This window comes from Nomascus leucogenys, chromosome 9 (assembly GCF_006542625.1).
Source record: "Nomascus leucogenys isolate Asia chromosome 9, Asia_NLE_v1, whole genome shotgun sequence".
Classification (NCBI taxonomy): Eukaryota; Metazoa; Chordata; class Mammalia; order Primates; family Hylobatidae; genus Nomascus; species Nomascus leucogenys.
This window is the reverse complement of record NC_044389.1, coordinates 54,579,149-54,596,569: the sequence shown is the minus strand read 5'-3', so window position 1 is coordinate 54,596,569 and position 17,421 is coordinate 54,579,149. Positions and strand designations below refer to the sequence as shown.

Genomic DNA, 17,421 nt, shown 5'->3' with positions numbered 1-17,421 from the left:
AGAAAGCAATAATCAATTACCTAATAATTATTTATTAAAATACAATTATTACCCATTCTATCCCACTAACATTGTGCTCCATGAGGGCAAATATTTTTGTCTATGTTTTTGTTACCTTAACCTAAACACTTAGAACAGTGCCTGGATCAATAAAAATTTGCTTGAATGAATAAATGAGTGAATTTATTATTAATGTTAGTCAAATTACTGTAATTAACCAAATAATAAAGAGTATGATACAAATAATATTACTATGCTTACACCACATGACTGCAGACTAGGAAGAGTTACATTTGAGAAATGGTGAAGCTTGTTATTTTACTTCTTCCTTTGATTTATGACATCAGTCAACATTTATAGAATCCAAAGATTTAACTCTTCACAAATGAGTCATGATTGAGAAAAATGATGTATTAAAAAAAATCCATAAGTAATATTACATGTAAGTGTCTTGAATTGATTTTTTTGTGCTTAGCTAGGTGCTTTGAATGAATTATTCCATTAACCTGTTATCATTAAACCTATTTTATATATAATTGTAGCAGACGGGTCAGAGTTGTGGAAGAAACTATAGAGAAAGGAGGAGGCCTTCTGAAAGGTTAGAAGGCTCTGCATAGCTTTGGGGGAGAATAAGCTGAAGGCAGCTCTTCTCCAACCCTGAGGCAGAGGGCAAGGAGTAGGTTTAAGGAAGGGTAGGGGAATTTATCTTAAACAGGTTTGTTTACTTATGTTGACCAGGAGCTGACCTTTGATCATCCGTGCTGTGTGACTGCTCCCTGAAAGGGGGAATAGTGCTAATTACCCGCAGATTGTGTTTACTCCAGGCTTTCAGCACTATCTGTATTGAATAAAAGCAAGCAGCTCCAGCTGTTTGGGACTGCTCATTCTTCGGCCACTAGTGCTGGGCAGTCCCCTAGCTTCTCTTACACTGCATACCTGTGTCTGAGTACTCCTTTCATCCGTCAGTCAGCCAGGGTCTGCAGCACGAACCCAGCAGCTGGTGCCCCGTGTGAGGAACTCAGCAACAGATTGCGACAGAACCCTTGAGAACAAAGGTAAAGCGACTGTGCAGTCAATAAGCAATGGGTGCCTGCTTGGGATTTCCAAGTTTGAGGGAATTTTCAAGCTAGGGTTTCATCATGGGACAACAGTTATCAGCTCAACAGCAAATATAAAAGTATTGAAACAACTGCTTAAAGCTAGCAAAGCCTGGGTTTCCCAGGCTCAATTAAGGGACCTAATGCAAACTGTTGTTTCCCATAACCCATGATTCCTGGAAGAAGGCACGCCTAGACCTAGAGCTCTGGGAACAAGTGGGGAGAAATCTTAAACAATATCATGCACAATGGCAACGGGTCCCAGTAACATCTTTAACGTTATGGGCTTTAGTCAGGGCTGCTTTGGCCCCGCTCTACACAGAAGAGTCTAAACAGGGAAGGGAGGAGGAACCATCACCTACCTTTCTGCCTCCTCCTCCTCCTCCCTCAGCCTCGCTGTTACTAGGTAAAGATACAAAGGAGGAAACAGAGGTTTTTCCTGAGCCCCCTCCCCCAATAAATTGGAAAAAGACAAGGGATACACTACAGGTATGGGACCCTGTCTTAGGCAAGCAGCATTAGAAGGGTAGCTCTTGGCCTGCCCAGTGATGCAAGATCAACAAGGCAATCAGGTATATGAACCCAATACTTTTGACACTTTTAAAGAGAAAAGGAAAATCATTAGAGAAAATGGAGCTGCTAACCCATTTATGAAAGGATTAATTGAGGCCATAGCAGATAAATTCCATATGACCCCATGGGACTGGTCAGTGCTAGCTAAAACAACTTTAGAGGCCAGTCAATACCTCATCTGGAGGGCAGAATATGATAAGTTGTGCAAACAACAAGCCAACCAGAATAAATTGGCTGGCAAAACATAAAGGCTGCAATGCTCCAGGGGAGGAGTCCCTCTGTTAATATACAACCACTAATCATGCCCATCCCTGTTAATCCTTGGGAACAGGGCCTATTAGCCCACACTGCGTGACTGCTTCCTGAAAGGGGGAACAATAATGCTAATTACCCACAGATTGTGTTTGCTCCAGGTTTTCGGCCTTATGTCTGTATTGAATAAAATCAAGCAGCTCCAGCTGTTCACACATTTGAATACAGCTGGTCCAACTGTTCGAGACTGCTCATTCTTCAGCCACTAATGCCAGCCAATCTCCTAGCTGCTTTTACACTGCATACCTGTGTCTGACTACTCCTTTCATCCATTGCTCAGCTAGGGTCTGTGGGACAGACCCGGCATATAATTAAGCTTATTGTTGGAGATTGCATACAAATATTTGTCTAAGACCAAAGTTGATGCTCTTTTCACTGTTTTTTCAAAGAGATTGCTTACTCCACCAGGAGAAAGATATCTACCTATTCTACCACTGGTGATGATCTGGACTAGTCCAGCTGGTAGGAAATGCTGTGGTCTTGGAGTGAGGTACTACATTCTAATTCCAAATAATTTCAAGTTACCATTGGTACTCTCTGAGCTTCAGTTTCCTTATAAAATGAATTCACAATGTTCTGACTACCAACACAGAGGATTGCTGTGCAAAGCAAATAAAATTAAAAGTATAAGAAAGTGATTTGTTGATTGTCAAGGAATATTGATGTGTATGAGAACTGTTAGTGGTGTTAGCTCTAATCTATATCCATTCATATTGTCAAAAGACAGAGTATGTTGAGAGCAATGAGTTTATGCCAAATTTTCAGAGGAAATTAAATAGAATCCCAAATCTCTGAAGTAATATCACCAAAAGTAAATAATACATAGAATACCAGAAATAGCTGGTATTTTTACTGCACTATTGCCTTTTATATTTAATTGGATTCATTTCTCTGAGTGCATCATCATATAGAACTTACATGAAAATACCTTGAATAAAAAAGAGTTTGTAAAGTTATTTATCATCATTGATTATGCATTAACTTCCTGTTTAAAATCTTCACATTTGAAGTGAAACTTGTGTGTACTTACTACCAGGGAATCAACAGAGGTTCCACTTTTTAAAGGAAGTAACTGGATTAGACATAGAATGAGAATAAAAACAACTTTTCTGTTACTGGAAAACAACTTTCCTTTACTAGCTCTTTTTATGTTCAGCCAAATCAGAGTACATGTATGGCATCACACGAAGAGTTTGTTAAATCTTTGGATTCTACAAATGTTGACTGATATAAGTCAGAGGAAGAAGTAAAATAACAAGCCTCACTCTTTTTAAACATAACACTCCCTAATCCTATCATGTGGTATAAGCATAGCAACACATTATTCATAACATATTCTTTATTATCAGACTGTAAGTTCACCAGATCCCTTTCTTTCTATCTCATTCACACATTTGAATACAGATGGTCCCTGACTAATTATATAATGGTTTGGCTTACAATTTTTTGACTGTGATGGTGTGAAAGCTACACATACTCAGCATGCTCTTCAGTGTAAGACAGGGTTGTGGCTGGATTAAACTCATCATAAATTGATTATATCATTAAGTCAAAAGAACACTTTTGACTTACAATGTTTTCAATTTTTAAACGGGTTATTGGGGTGTAGCCCCATTGTAAGTTGAAAAGCATCTGTATTTCAGATGATTGTTTCACTGAATGGGGTAGCAATTTGACAGCTATCCAATCAATTCAATAAAAGGAATGCCTTAATGGCACAAATTAAACTCTCGGATATCAAGAATGAGCAAAGAACTTGATAGTACAAGCGGTTCCTAACTGCAATGGTTCAACTTAATGACTTTTCAACTTTAGGATGGGCTTATCACAGTATTAAATGTATTTTCAACTTATGACATTTTCAACTTATAATGGGTTATGGGCATGCAGCCCCATTGTAAGTCTAGCAGCATCTGTATTGTATGCGTTAACTTTTAAAAATTCCCTATTAATATTACAAGTGCTAATTAGGCCATCCTAAAGATCTTGTTTTTCTCTAAAAGACTGCATTGGCCTAACCTAATCAGTTCAGACATATCTCTGTGCAGACTACCAAATCTCATTTTGCATGTGCATAATCCTAGAAGGTAAATGTCAATCCAGAAAAAGAAAAGGATACACAAAAATAATATGAAGCTTAAACCCCAAATAAGCACTAATTACATTGATTAAAAGCACTAGATAACCTAAGACTATTAAAATTGTGAAATGTTAACTGGAATAGATAAAAACAAAATAATTTAAATGATAAATTAATGATGCTATTCACATAATGGTTTATATCTGATGTTCAGAGGCAAGATGAATAAAATCTACTGTCCTAACAAAGCAAGAAATAATGAAGTTTTAAAGGCTACAGTAAAGTCAATTACTTCAAACAATTCAATATTTTGTTCACTTCCACAAAATTAGAGAACAATTAACCTGGCATTTTCAAACACTTAGTCTTTCCAGTACTAATACTAATTTTTAATCTAAGCATTGTAATTGACTTCCAGGGTAGGCAATAAAAAAAAAAGAAGAAAGAAATGGGAAAAATAGGAAGGAAGGAAAGAAAGAAAAAATTACCACGAAGTTTAGAGAAGTAGAAATATTTAAAAAGTGACATCCAGTTATTTTAAATTTTAGAATAAAATATGCTAGTTAAATTTACTCTTAGATAATTGCCTCATTATTATTATTCATTTTTATAGGCAAAGTTTAGATATATTTTAGGTATTTTAAAATTGTGTGCATGTAGAGTATTTCCTCTTTTAGGTATGTGCCATACTAGAGTTTCTTCCATAAGAAACCATTAAGGAGGTACCTGTTTTCATGTCTTGGACAGCAGGTGATGTAAGTTTGAGATTTCTGTGAGTAAGGAACCTCATAAAGTGAGCCCTGAAGTTGCCCTGGCTCTCTATGTGTCAAAAATGTCCTGACCTCAGTGTACCAAGCTGGAATCCAAGCATAGCACAATGGTCGCACTGAGCTGAAGAGGCAGAGGAGTTTACGGCAGCAAAACCAGTGGAATTTGCAGGGCAGAGTACTAGAGGAGAAGTCTGCATGGGAGCAGCAAATGTGCTTAGAAGACTATGGAGGACTTAATTTATGACTTTGAGATTGTAGTCATTCTAGTAGGTGTAAAGGAATATTTCATTTTGGTTTTGCTTTGCATTTCTTTACCTCTAATGAGGTCAGACTCTTCCATGTGCCTATTGGATTTGTGTATCTTCCCTAGAGAAATATCTATTCAGATCCTTTGCCCATCTAAAAATTTGGATTATTTGTCTTTTTTATTGTTGGGTTATAAAAGTTCTCTCTTCTGGATATGAGGTCCTTATCATATATATGACTTGCAAATATTTTATCTCAATCCGTGGGTTGTCATTTCATTTTCTTGATAGTATCCTATGAAGCACAAAGTTTTAATTTTGATAAAGGTCATTTTTCTATTCTATTTGATATTCATTCTTTTGGTATCATATCTAAAAATCCATTGCCAAATTTGAGGTCATGAGGAGTACCCCTAATCTTCTAGAATTTAGTTTTCTTAATTTGTTCTAAAAATGTAATAGTGAAATAGTGTAAAGTATCTGATCATTAGAGAAATGCAAATCAAAATCACAATGAGATACCATCTCATGCCAGTCAGATGGCAATCATTAAAAATTCAAGAAACAACAGATACTGGCAAGGCTGTGGAGAAATAAGAACACTTTTATACCATTGGTGGAAATGTAAATTAGTTCAACCACTATTTAAGACAGTGTGACGATTCCTCAAGGATCTAGAACCAGAAATAAATCCCAATACTGGGATTGCTGGGTATATACCCAAAGGAATATAAATCATTCTATTACAAAGATATATGCACACATATATTTACTGCAGCACTATTCACAATAGCAAAGACATGGAACCAACCCAAATACCCATCGGTGATAGACTGCATAAAGAAAAGGTGGTACATTTACACCATGGGATACTGTGCAGCCATAAAAAGGAATGAGATCATATCCTTTGCAGGGACATGTATGATGCTGGAAGCAATCATCCTCAGCTAACTAACATAGGAACAGAAAACCAAACACTGCATATTCTCACTCATAAGTGGGAGCTGAACAATGAGGATACATGGACACAGGGAGGGGAACAACACACACTGAGGCCTGCCAGGGAGGGAGAGCATCAGGACAAATGGCTAAAGCATGCAGGGCTTAATACCTAGATGGCGAGTTGATAAGTGCAGCAAACCACCATGGCACACATTTACCTATATAACAAACCTGCATGTTCTGCACATGTATCTCAGACATTAAAGTAAAATTAAAAAAAAAAAAGTGAAGTGTCAGCTATAAATCTCCATGAATTGTGTGTTGATTGTTCTATTGTTTACATGAATGTCCTGTGACATAAATTGCTTCAAACACTGATGTCATCAAATTTGGCCTCCTTGGTAGTGATAGCTCCTGAGGCCAGTGTTTGAGATTTGTTCTGACCCCAGGAGGGCTCCTCACAGCTGTATATATCCCTATTCCTTTCCAGCAATCTAGCCACACTACTGCTTAGACTACATCTCCAATGAGTCTATCGACCCCCCTCCCCAATTGCCTTTCACCACAACCTTCACTACTTTTTTGTTGTAAATGAAATCAGTTTCTTTGGGGAGAGATTCAGAGCTCTCTATGCTAGAGTATGCTTCTCCTCCCAGGTAAAATCTTCGAGACTTTGGTCTGGTGTTGTCTGCTGGGGGGCACAATGTCATGTTTCTCTCTAATAGACCCCCACACTTTAGAGCTGAGTACTCAGTGGAGGGGGAAGGTGTCAACCCCAGGTCCCCTTGGCTTACCTCTCCTGACCTACGACTCCTGCCCACAAGCCAAAGCAAGAGCAATCAGGATTTAAATATTCTCAGCAGTGTCATGCCCAAGGTTGAACCTACATCTTACGAGCTAGGGCTGGACAAAAAAGAGCACTGGTGAGCCACACTCACCAGGAACTTAGCCTCACCAAAAGTAGGTGAGGGCAGAAGAAGAAAGGCTGTCATCCTGCCCATCTTGGGAAGATAGCCCTCCATTGAGAGATGGAGGTAAACAGAGTCCTGTTCTCTCAGTTATATCTGTCTTACTTTTCTTACCAAGTGTGGTAGATTTTCTTGAGTAAATGCTTCTTCACTTGCTATATGCCCCTAGAACCATTTCCAGAGACTTGAAATGATTCTTTTTAAGATAAATTTTCACCCATTTCACTATAGAATAAGTCCATGAAGCTCCTCACACTGTCATGCCAAAAGGGGGAACTATGGGGTTTCTTTTTGGGGATAATGAAAATATTCTAAAATTAGACATAGTAATGATTCCCGAATCTGCAAATACACCAAAACCCATTGAATTTCATACTTTAAAAGAGTGAATGTTTTGTATTTAAATTATATCTCAGTAATTCTTCTACTTAAAAATAAAAGGACATATGAGACTTGCCTAAAAGTGGCTACTAAGGTGTTGAGAATAAAAAAAAGAGAGACTAGAAGCTAAGTGGTGCTAAAAGATACAGACACTCCCATCCATCTATAATGGAAAGACCTTATTATGAGCCTTTTTACACCCAAGTATCCAGCTACGACTCCAGAAAGACTAGACCTTGGAAGGCTATACCTTAATACACTAATAAAGAAAGGCTTTTTGTAGACTCACTCTTATAAAGTCTAAAATCCAAGTCATTAAAAAAGCTATAGGAGACTGGGTTTGGAGGATGAGTCCCCCCAGTTAGAGGTGCTTGGGAACCATTTTGTCCCCTCCACATATCCACCCTAAGAAAAGACAAATCTAGCTCACACAGATTCAAGATGATTAACCAGTAACTGAAATGCCAATAGAAACAAAAGTCAAAGTTTTACAGTAAAATAACAGAACACAGAATCTTTGTAATATCTCTTTAACAATGTCTATTGTATAGTAAACAAAATTACTGCACTTGTAAAGAAACAAACAAAAAAAGTCACTCATAGTTCAGATAAAAATCAGTCAACAGAAACCAACTCTGAGATGCTGCAAACACAGCATGTAGTAGACAAAGATTTAAAGCAGCTTTTATCAATAAAATGAAAACTTTGAAAGATAATATGTTGGAAGGATTAAAAGCAAATATAGCCAAGTGAATAGATAGGGAATATCAGCAGCAAAACAGGAACTATAAATTAAAATCAAATGGAAATTCTGAAATGAAAAATGCTAAAATAATCTAATGAAATTGGATATATCAGGAGAGCAATGAACTTGAGACTAATGAATAAGAACTATCACAACTGAAGAACAGAGACAACAAAGGTTGAAGAAACTGAGCAGGCACACATGGGATAATATCAAGTGGTCTAACAAAACATTGGGAATATGTGTAACTAAAGTCTTAAAGAGAAGAAAGTGAGAACAGGGCAGGAAAGTCATCTAGAAATAATGGCTGGACATTACATAAATTTGATTTTTAAAAAACCATTGACTTGGGAGAAGCTCAATGAACCCTTATCAAGACAGATATAAAGAGAATCATATGATCTTCATTCAAGATGGCTGAATGGGAAGAGCTCTGGTCTGCAGCTCCCAGTGTGATTGATGCAGAAGACAGGTTATTTCTGCATTTCCAACTGAGGCACCTGGTTCATCTCATTGGGACTGGTTGGACAGTGGGTGCACCCCATGGAGGGCGAGCCGAAGCAGGGTGGGGCATCACCTCAGCTGGGAAGTGCAAGGTGTCGGGGGATTTCCCTTTCCTAGCCAAAGAAAGCTGTGACAGAATGTACCTGGAAAAAAAGGCACGTTTCCCTCAGTCTTAGCAACCGGCAGACCAGGAGATTCTCTCCCCTGCCTGGCTCGGCGGGTCCCATGCCCACAGAGCCTTGCTCACTGCTAGCGCAGCAGTCTGAGATTGAACTTTGAGGCTGCAGCCAAGCGGGAGGAGGGGTGTTCTCCATTGCTGAGGCTTGAGTAGGTAAACAAAGTGGCTGGGAAGCCACTAAACTCGGCGGAGCCCACCACAGCTCAGCAAGGCCTACTGCCTCTACAAATGCCACCTCAGTGGGCAGAGCATAGCTGAACAAAAGGCAGCAGAAACTTCTGCAGACTTAAATGTCCCTGTCTGACAGCCCTGAAGACAGTAGTGGTTCTAACAGCATGGCATTTGAGCTCTGAGAATGGACAGACTGCCTCCTCAAATGGGTCCCTGACCCTGTGTAGCCTAACTGGGAGACATCTCACAGTAGGGGCTGACAGACACCTCACACAGGCAGGTGCCCCTCTGGGACAAAGCTTCCAGAGGAAGGATCAGGCAGCAATATTTGCTGTTCTGCAATATTTGCTATTCTGCAGCCTCCACTGGTGACACCCAGGCAAACAGCATCTGGAGTGGACCTCCAGCAAATTCCAACAGACCTGCAGCTGAGGGACCTGACTGTTAGAAGGAAAACTAACAAAAAAGAAAGGAATAGCATCAACATCAACAAAAAGGACATCCACACCAAACACCATATGTAGGTCACCAACATCAAAGATCGAAGGTAGACAAAACCACAAAGATGGGGAGAAACCAGAGCAGAAAAGCTGAAAATTCTAAAAACCAGAGTGCCTCTTCTCCTCCAAAGGATTCCAGCTCCTCGTCAGCAATGGAAAAAAGTTGGATGGAGAATGACTTTGACAAACTGACAGAAGTAGGCTTCAGAAGGTCAGTAATAACAAACTTCTCCAAACCAAAGGAGCTGTTCTAACCCATCACAAGGAAGCTAAAAACCATGAAAAAAGGTTAGACAAATGGCTAACTAGAATAAACAGTGTAAAGAAGACCATAAATGACCTGATGGAGCTGAAAACCATGGCAAGAGAACTTCGTGATGCATATACAAGCTTCAATGGCTGATTCAATCAAAGGGAAGAAAGGATGTCAGTGATTGAAGATGAAATTAATGAAATAAAGTGAAAAGACAAGTCAAGAGAAAAAAGAGTAAAAAGAAACTAACAAAGCCTCCAAGAAATATGGGGCTATGTGAAAAGACCAAATCTACATTTGATTGCTGTACCTGAAAGTGACAGGGAGAATGGAACCAAGCTGGAAAACACTCTTAAGGATATTATCCAGGAGACCTTCCCCAAACCAGCAAGGCAGGCCAACATTCAAACTTGGGAAATACAGAAAACACCACAAAGATACTCCTCGAGAAGAGCAACTCCAAGAAACACAATTGTCAGATCAGATCCACCAAGGCTGAAATAAAGGAAAAAGTGTTAAAGGCAGCCAGAGAGAAAGGTCGGGTTACCCACAAATGGAAAACCATCACACTAACAGCGGATCTCTCAGCAGAAACCCTACAAGCCAGAAGAGAGTGGGGGCCAATATTCAACATTCTTAAAGAAAAGAATTGTCAACCCAGAATTTCATATCCAGCCAAACTAAGCTTCATAAGTGAAGGAGAAATAAAATCCTTTACAGACAAGCAAATGCTGAGAGATTTTGTCATCACCAGGCCTGCCTTACAAGAGCTCTTGAAGGAAGCACTAAACATGGAAAGGAACGACTGGTACCAGCCACTGCAAAAACATGGCAAATTGTAAAGACCATAGATACTAGGAAGAAACTGTAACAATTAATGGGCACAATAACAAGCTAACATCATAATGACAGGAGCAAATTCACACATAACAATATTAACCTTAAATGTAAATGGGCTAAATGCCCCAATTAAAAGATATAGACTGGCAAATTGGATAAAGAGTCAAGACCCATCGGTGTGCTGTATTCAGGAGACCCATCTCACATGCAGAGACACACGTTGGCTCAAAATAAAGGGATGGAGGAAAGATCAAAGAGACAAACAAGGCCATTACATAATGGTAAAGGGATTAACTCAACGAGAAGAGCTAACTATGCTAAATATGTATGCACCCACTACAGGAGCACTGAAATTCATCAAGCAAATCCTTAGAGACCTACAAAGAGACTTAGACTCCCACACAATAATAAATGGGAGACTTTAACATGCCACTGTCAATATTAGATAGATTAATGAGACAGAAGATTAACAAAGATATTCAGGACTTGAGCTCAGCTCTGCACCAAGCAGACCTAATAGACATCTACAGAACTCTCCACCCCAAATCAACAGAATATACATTCTTCTCAGCACCACATCACACTGATTCCAAAATTGACCACATAATTGGAAGTAAAGCACTTCTCAGCAAAAGTAAAAGAACAGAAATCACAACAAACTGTCTCTCAGACCACAGTGCAATCAAATTAGAACTCAGGATGAATAAACTCACTCAACACTGCACAACTACATGGAAACTGAACAACCTGCTCCTGAATGTCTACTGGGTAAACAATGAAATGAAGGCAGAAATAAAGATGTTCTTTGAAGCCAATGAGAAAAAAGTCACAATGTACCAGAATCTCTGAGACACATTTAAAGCAGTGTGTAGAGGGAAATTTATAGCACTAAATGCCCACAAGAGAAAGCAGGAAAGATAAAAAATCAACACCCTAACATCACAATTGAAAGAACTAGAGAAGCAAGAGCAAACAAATTTAAAAGCTAGCAGAAGGCAAGAAATAACTAAGATCAGAGCAGAACTGAAGGAGATAGAGACACAAAAAACTCTTCAAAAAATCAATGGATCCAGGAGCTGTTTTTTTAAAACAATCAACAAAATTGATGGACCACTAGCAAGACTAATAAAGAAGAAAAGAGAGAAGAATCAAATAGATGCAATACAATATGATAAAGTGGATATCAGCACTAATCCCACAGAAATACAAACTACCATCAGAGAATACTATAAACACCTCTATGCAAATAAACTAGAAAATATAGAAGAAATGGATAAATTTCTGGACACATGCACCCTCCCAAGACTAAATTAGGAAGAAGTTGAATCTCTGAATAGACCAATAACAGGCTCTGAAAATGAGGCAATAATTAATAGCTTACCAACCAAAAAAAGTCCAGGACCAGATGAATTCACAGTTGAATTCTACCAGAGGTACAAGGAGGAGCTGGTACCATTCCTTCTGAAACTATTCCAATCAATAGAAAAAGAGGGAATCCTCTCTAACTCATTTTATGAGCCCAGCATCATCCTGATACCAAAGCCTGGCAAAGACACAACAGAAAAAGAGAATTTTAGACCAAAATCCCTGATGAACAATGATGTAAAAATCTTCAATAAAATACTGGCAAACCAAATCCAGCAGCACATCAAAAAGCTTATCCACCATGATCAAGCCAGCTGCATCCCTGTGATGCAAGGCTGGTTCAACATATGTAAATCAATAAACGTAATCCATCGCATAAATAGATCCAACAATAAAGACTACATGATTATCTCAATAGATGCGGAAAAGGCATTTGACAAAATTCAACAGCCCTTCATGCTGAAAACGCTCAATAAGCTAGGTATTGATAGAACATATCTCACAATAATAAGAGCTATTTATGACAAACCCACAGCCGATATCATACTGAATGGGCAAAAACCAGAAGCATTCCCTGTGAAAACCAGCACAAGAAAAGGATGCCCTCTCTCACCACTCCTATTCAACATAGTGTTGGAAGTTCTGGTTGGGGCAATCAGGCAAGAGAAAGACATAAAGGGTATTCAATTAGGAAAAGAGGAAGTCAAATTGTCCCTGTTTGCAGATGACATGATTGTATATTTAGAAAACCCTATCGTCTCAGCCCAAAACCTCCTGAAGCTGATAAGCAATTTCAGCAAAGTCTCAGGATACAAAATCAATGTGCAAAAATCACAAGCATTCTTATACACCAGTAATAAACAGAGAGCCAAATCATGAGTGAACTCCCATTCACAATTGCTACAAAGAGAATAAAATACCTAGGAATCCAACTTACAAGGGATGTGAAGGACCTCTTCAAGGAGAAATACAAACCATTGCTCAACAAAATAAGAGGACACAAACAAATGGAAGAATATTCTATGCTCATGCACAGGAAGAATCAATATTGTGAAAATGGCCACACTGCCCAAGGTAATTTATAGATTCAACGCCAACCACATCAAGCTACCAATGACTTTCTTCACAGAATTGGAAAAAAACACTTCGAAGTTCATACGGAACCCAAAAAGAGCCTGCATTGCCAAGACAATCCTAAGCCAAAAGAACAAAGCTGGAGGCAACATGCTACCTGACCTCAAACTATACTAAAAGGCTACAGTAACCAAAACAGCATGGTACTGGTACCAAAACAGAGATATAGACCCATGGAACAGAACAGAGCCCTCAAAAATAATACCACACATCTACAACAATCTGATCTTTGACAAACCTGACAAAAACAAGCAATGGGGAAAGGATTCCCTAGTTAATAAATGGTGCTGGAAAAACTGGCTAGTCATATGTAGAAAGCTGAAACTGGATCCCTTCCTTACACTTTACACAAAAATTAATTCAAGATGGATTAAAGGCTTAAATGTTAGACCTAAAACCATAAAAATTCCTGAAGAAAACCTAGGCAATATCATCCAGAACATAGGCACAGGCAAGGACTTTATGACTAAAACACCAAAAGCTATGGCAACAAAAGTAAAAATAGACAAATGGGATCCAATTAAATTAAAGAGCTTCTACACAGCAAAAGAAAATACCATCAGAGTGAACAGATGACCTAAGAATGGGAGAAAATTTTTGCAATCTACCCATCTGACAAAGGGCTAATATCCAGAATCTACAAAGAACTTAAACAAATTTACAAGAAAAAAAACAAACAACCCCATCAAAAATTGGGCAAAGGATATGAACAGACACTTCTTAAAAGAAGACATTTATGTGGTCAACATGAAAAAATGCTCATCATCACTGGTCATCAGAGAAATGCAAATCAAAACCACAATAAGATACCATCTCACTCCAGTTAGAATGGTGATCATTAAAAAGTCAGGAAACAACAGAAGCTGGAGAGGATGTGGAGAAATAGGAATGCTTTTACACTGTTGGTGGGAGTGTAAATTAGTTCAACCATTGTGGAAGAGAGTGTGACAATTCCTCAAGGATCTAGAACTAGAAATACCATTTGACTCAGCCATCCCATTACTGGGTATATACCCAAAGGATTATAAATCATGCTACTATAAAGACACATGCACATGTATGTTTATTGCGGCACTATTCACAATAGCAAAGACTTGGAACCATCCCAAATGTCCATCAATGATAGACCAGTTTAAGAAAATGTGTCACACATACACAGTGGAATACTATGCAGCCATAAAAAGGATGAGTTCATATCCTTTGCAGGGACATGGATGAAGCTGGAAACCATCATTCTCAGCAAACTATCACAAGGACAGAAAACCAAACACCGCATGTTCTCACTCATAGGTGGGAATTGAACAATGAGAACACTTGGACACAGGCTGGGGAACATCACACACAGGGGCCTGTCAGGGAGTGGGGGTTGGGGAAGGGATAGCATTAGGAGAAACACCTAATGTAAATGACAAGTTAATGGGTGCAGCAAACCAACATGGCACACATATACCTATGCAACAAACCTGCATGTTGTGCACATGTACCCTAGAACTTAAGGTATTAAAAAAAAGAAATACTTAGGTATAAATCCAATGAAATACATACAAGATCTATGTGAGGAAAACTACAACCTCTGATGAAACAAATCAAAGAATAACTAAATGAATGGAGAGATATTTTAAGTTCATGGATAGGAAGATTCAGTACTGTCAAGGTTTGCGTTCTTTCCAAGTTGATCTATAGATTTAATGCAATCCCAATAAAAATCCCAGCAATTAAAAAGAAAAGAGAGAGAATCATACAATGCATATCTGAGGATAATCACTGAAAAACAAAGGTAAAGTAATCATCTTAAAAGCAACCAGAGGAAAAAAAAATACTACCCACAAGACAGCAATGAAAAGAATGACTGTCAACTCCTTATCAGAAGATGATGAAAAATTATGTTTATAGTGCTAAAAAAAACTTTTAAGCAAAAATAATAGCTTTGAAAGAAAAGTTTATGAAGCCTGAATAAGCAAAAGGTATTTTAAAAATAGTACTAACAATGGGATTGGTAAATGATATACTGTTGTAAACTTTTTAAATGCAGGAAATGTGATATAAAAATATGACGTATGAGGTGTGAAAATGTGAAGAAAAAACTGTCAGGTATAAAATAGAAAGTGAAAAGTGTAGGATGAAAAACCAATAAACTTTGACATATTAAAGATAAATCGTATTAGCCCTAGAGAAACCATTACAATTTAACAAAATTAATAGCTTGAAAATCACAAATATTAAAATAAAACAATAAAATATTCAACTGAGACAAAACAGTCAGAAAATGAACAAAAAAAGGAACAAAATACAGAAAAAAGTGGAAAGCAAACATGAAAAAATAATCAGAATGTACATTCAAAACCAATCACAACAATAAGAACATTAACCATAAATGAACTAAACACTCCAAGATTATGTCTTGAAAAAACAAGCAAGATGTTTGAATGGTTCTTTTCAAGAGATTCACTTTAAACACAAAGACACAACTAGATTGAAAGTAAAAATATGTAAAAAGATATACCATTTAATCATTAAGTATAAGAAAGTTGTCATGGCTATATTATTAGGTTGGTGCAAAAGTTTTTTTGGTTGGTGCAAAATGGTTTTTACCATTGAGAGTAATGGCAAAACTACTAAATGAGAACATGACCTTTAATGGCAAAAACCACAATTACTTTTGCACCCACCTAACAGTATTAGACAAAATAGATTTCAAGACAAAGTATTATCATAGATAAAGAAGGACATACTGACCAAAGGAATAACTTATCAGAAAGATAATCATTACAGTTCTGTATGTGTATAATAACAGAGCTTCAAATTTCAAGAAGCAAAAACACAATAGACTAAAAACTATAAGGGGAAATAATAAAATTCTCAATGGGAGTTGGAGATTTTAACAATCCTTTCCATTTTCTTGCCCTTTCCAGTTTCTAGGGGCTGCCTGCATTTCTTGGCTCACAAATCCCTTCCATCTTCAAAGTTAGCAATCCCATCCCTCCAACCTCTGCTTTCCTTCTCACATCTCTTTCACTATGATATTCTGCCTCATTCTTCTACACTTAAAGGACCTTTGTGGTAACATTGAGCCTGCCCTAATAATCCAAGAAAATCCCTATTTTTTAAAGTAAACTGATTAATTTTATCTGCAACCTCAATTCCCCCTTGCCAAGTAACATAACACAATTACAGGTTGCAGGGATTAGGGTGTGGGCACCTTTGGTCGGCCATTATTCTGCCTTTTCCTGGCTTTCTAGATGGCTCTAAAAAGAAATTCCTGAAAACTGAGAAAATTCATTTATCCTTCAGTAAAGAGAATCTATTAGATCATCTAATATTTTAACTTATTTTGTAATATGATCCTGAAGACTTTTTAAAACTCACTCATATAACCCAAGTTAATGGTCAGCTTTATTTATTCAAATTACCAGTCTTTCCTCTTTAGAGTCCTGTTCATTAGAGAATGTACAGAAAGCAGCATTATTAGAAGCTCTTAATAAAGATTAGCCAGGCTATGAAAATTAACATTTGTTCTATTTTTGAGGACTCCATTCTATTCCTGGAAATATATATATTTAAAATCTAAATGTATATATGTACATTTGGGGACATCTATCAGGGTGGTTCACATATGGATGTTTTAGTATACATTGGCTTATTTTCTCATTCTCTCACATATTATATTTTATCTTTTATTCTCTTCTTTTCTCCATTCTCTCATTTTCTCTTTATCGCCTTCTGCTTCTCTTTCTCTCTATACTTAATGCAAAAATATACTACAATTGTCAATACTTGTAAAAGTAATTACACAGTTTTAATATTCAGACCTGTTTCTACAAATTACCTGGCTCCAGTGTTGGAAAATAGTTCAATAAAAAATTATTATAAAACCATTTTTAATTAACTGAACCTAAATATTTTTACTTAAGAATACTAAGAACCTAAATATTTTACTTAAGAACATTTAGCTGACTCTTAACTAGTTATGACTATATATTTAACAGTGATTATTATGGCATTCCACATTCCATTGAACAATAGAGGTGGAAAGAGGTGTAGCTGCCTCTCTGTGATTATCAGCTAAGTCTCATATAAACCTTGTTCCTGCACTATTTTTTAAATTGTTTTCAATTTCTTTCTTTCTCTCTTTCTTTTCTTTCTTTCTTTCCTTCTTTCTCTCTTTCTTTCCTTCTTTCTCTCTTTCTTTCTGTTTTTTTTTCAAGCAGAAGATAAAATCATTTGCATCTAGTCTGAACCATCATTTCTCTTAAATATATGTTTCTCTTCAGGGATGTATATTTCTTTATGAAAGTGTTTTTGGGAAAGTTATGGTTATTTAGCAGTTTGTTATACAAGACCTCATAAACTAGTACAGGCTTAG

General features: G+C 37.4%; 1 protein-coding gene across 2 annotated transcripts in view; it reads left to right on the top strand.

The window, feature by feature from the left end:
• The first annotated feature begins 876 nt into the window (after positions 1–876).
• The window catches only part of GC (GC vitamin D binding protein), a 64,861-nt gene continuing 48,316 nt past the window's right edge, over positions 877–17,421 (top strand). Inside the window, exon 1 of one of the 2 annotated variants that reach the window (XM_003265721.2) lies at positions 877–1,055. Coding sequence is in view for 1 of the 2 variants with exons in the window: in XM_003265722.2 (XP_003265770.2) it covers positions 2,423–2,472 (50 nt within the window). In the remaining variant the exon portion in view is untranslated. Of the gene's footprint in view, positions 1,056–2,362; positions 2,473–17,421 lie in introns of those variants that run through there. The other variant, XM_003265722.2, reaches the window with a different exon arrangement.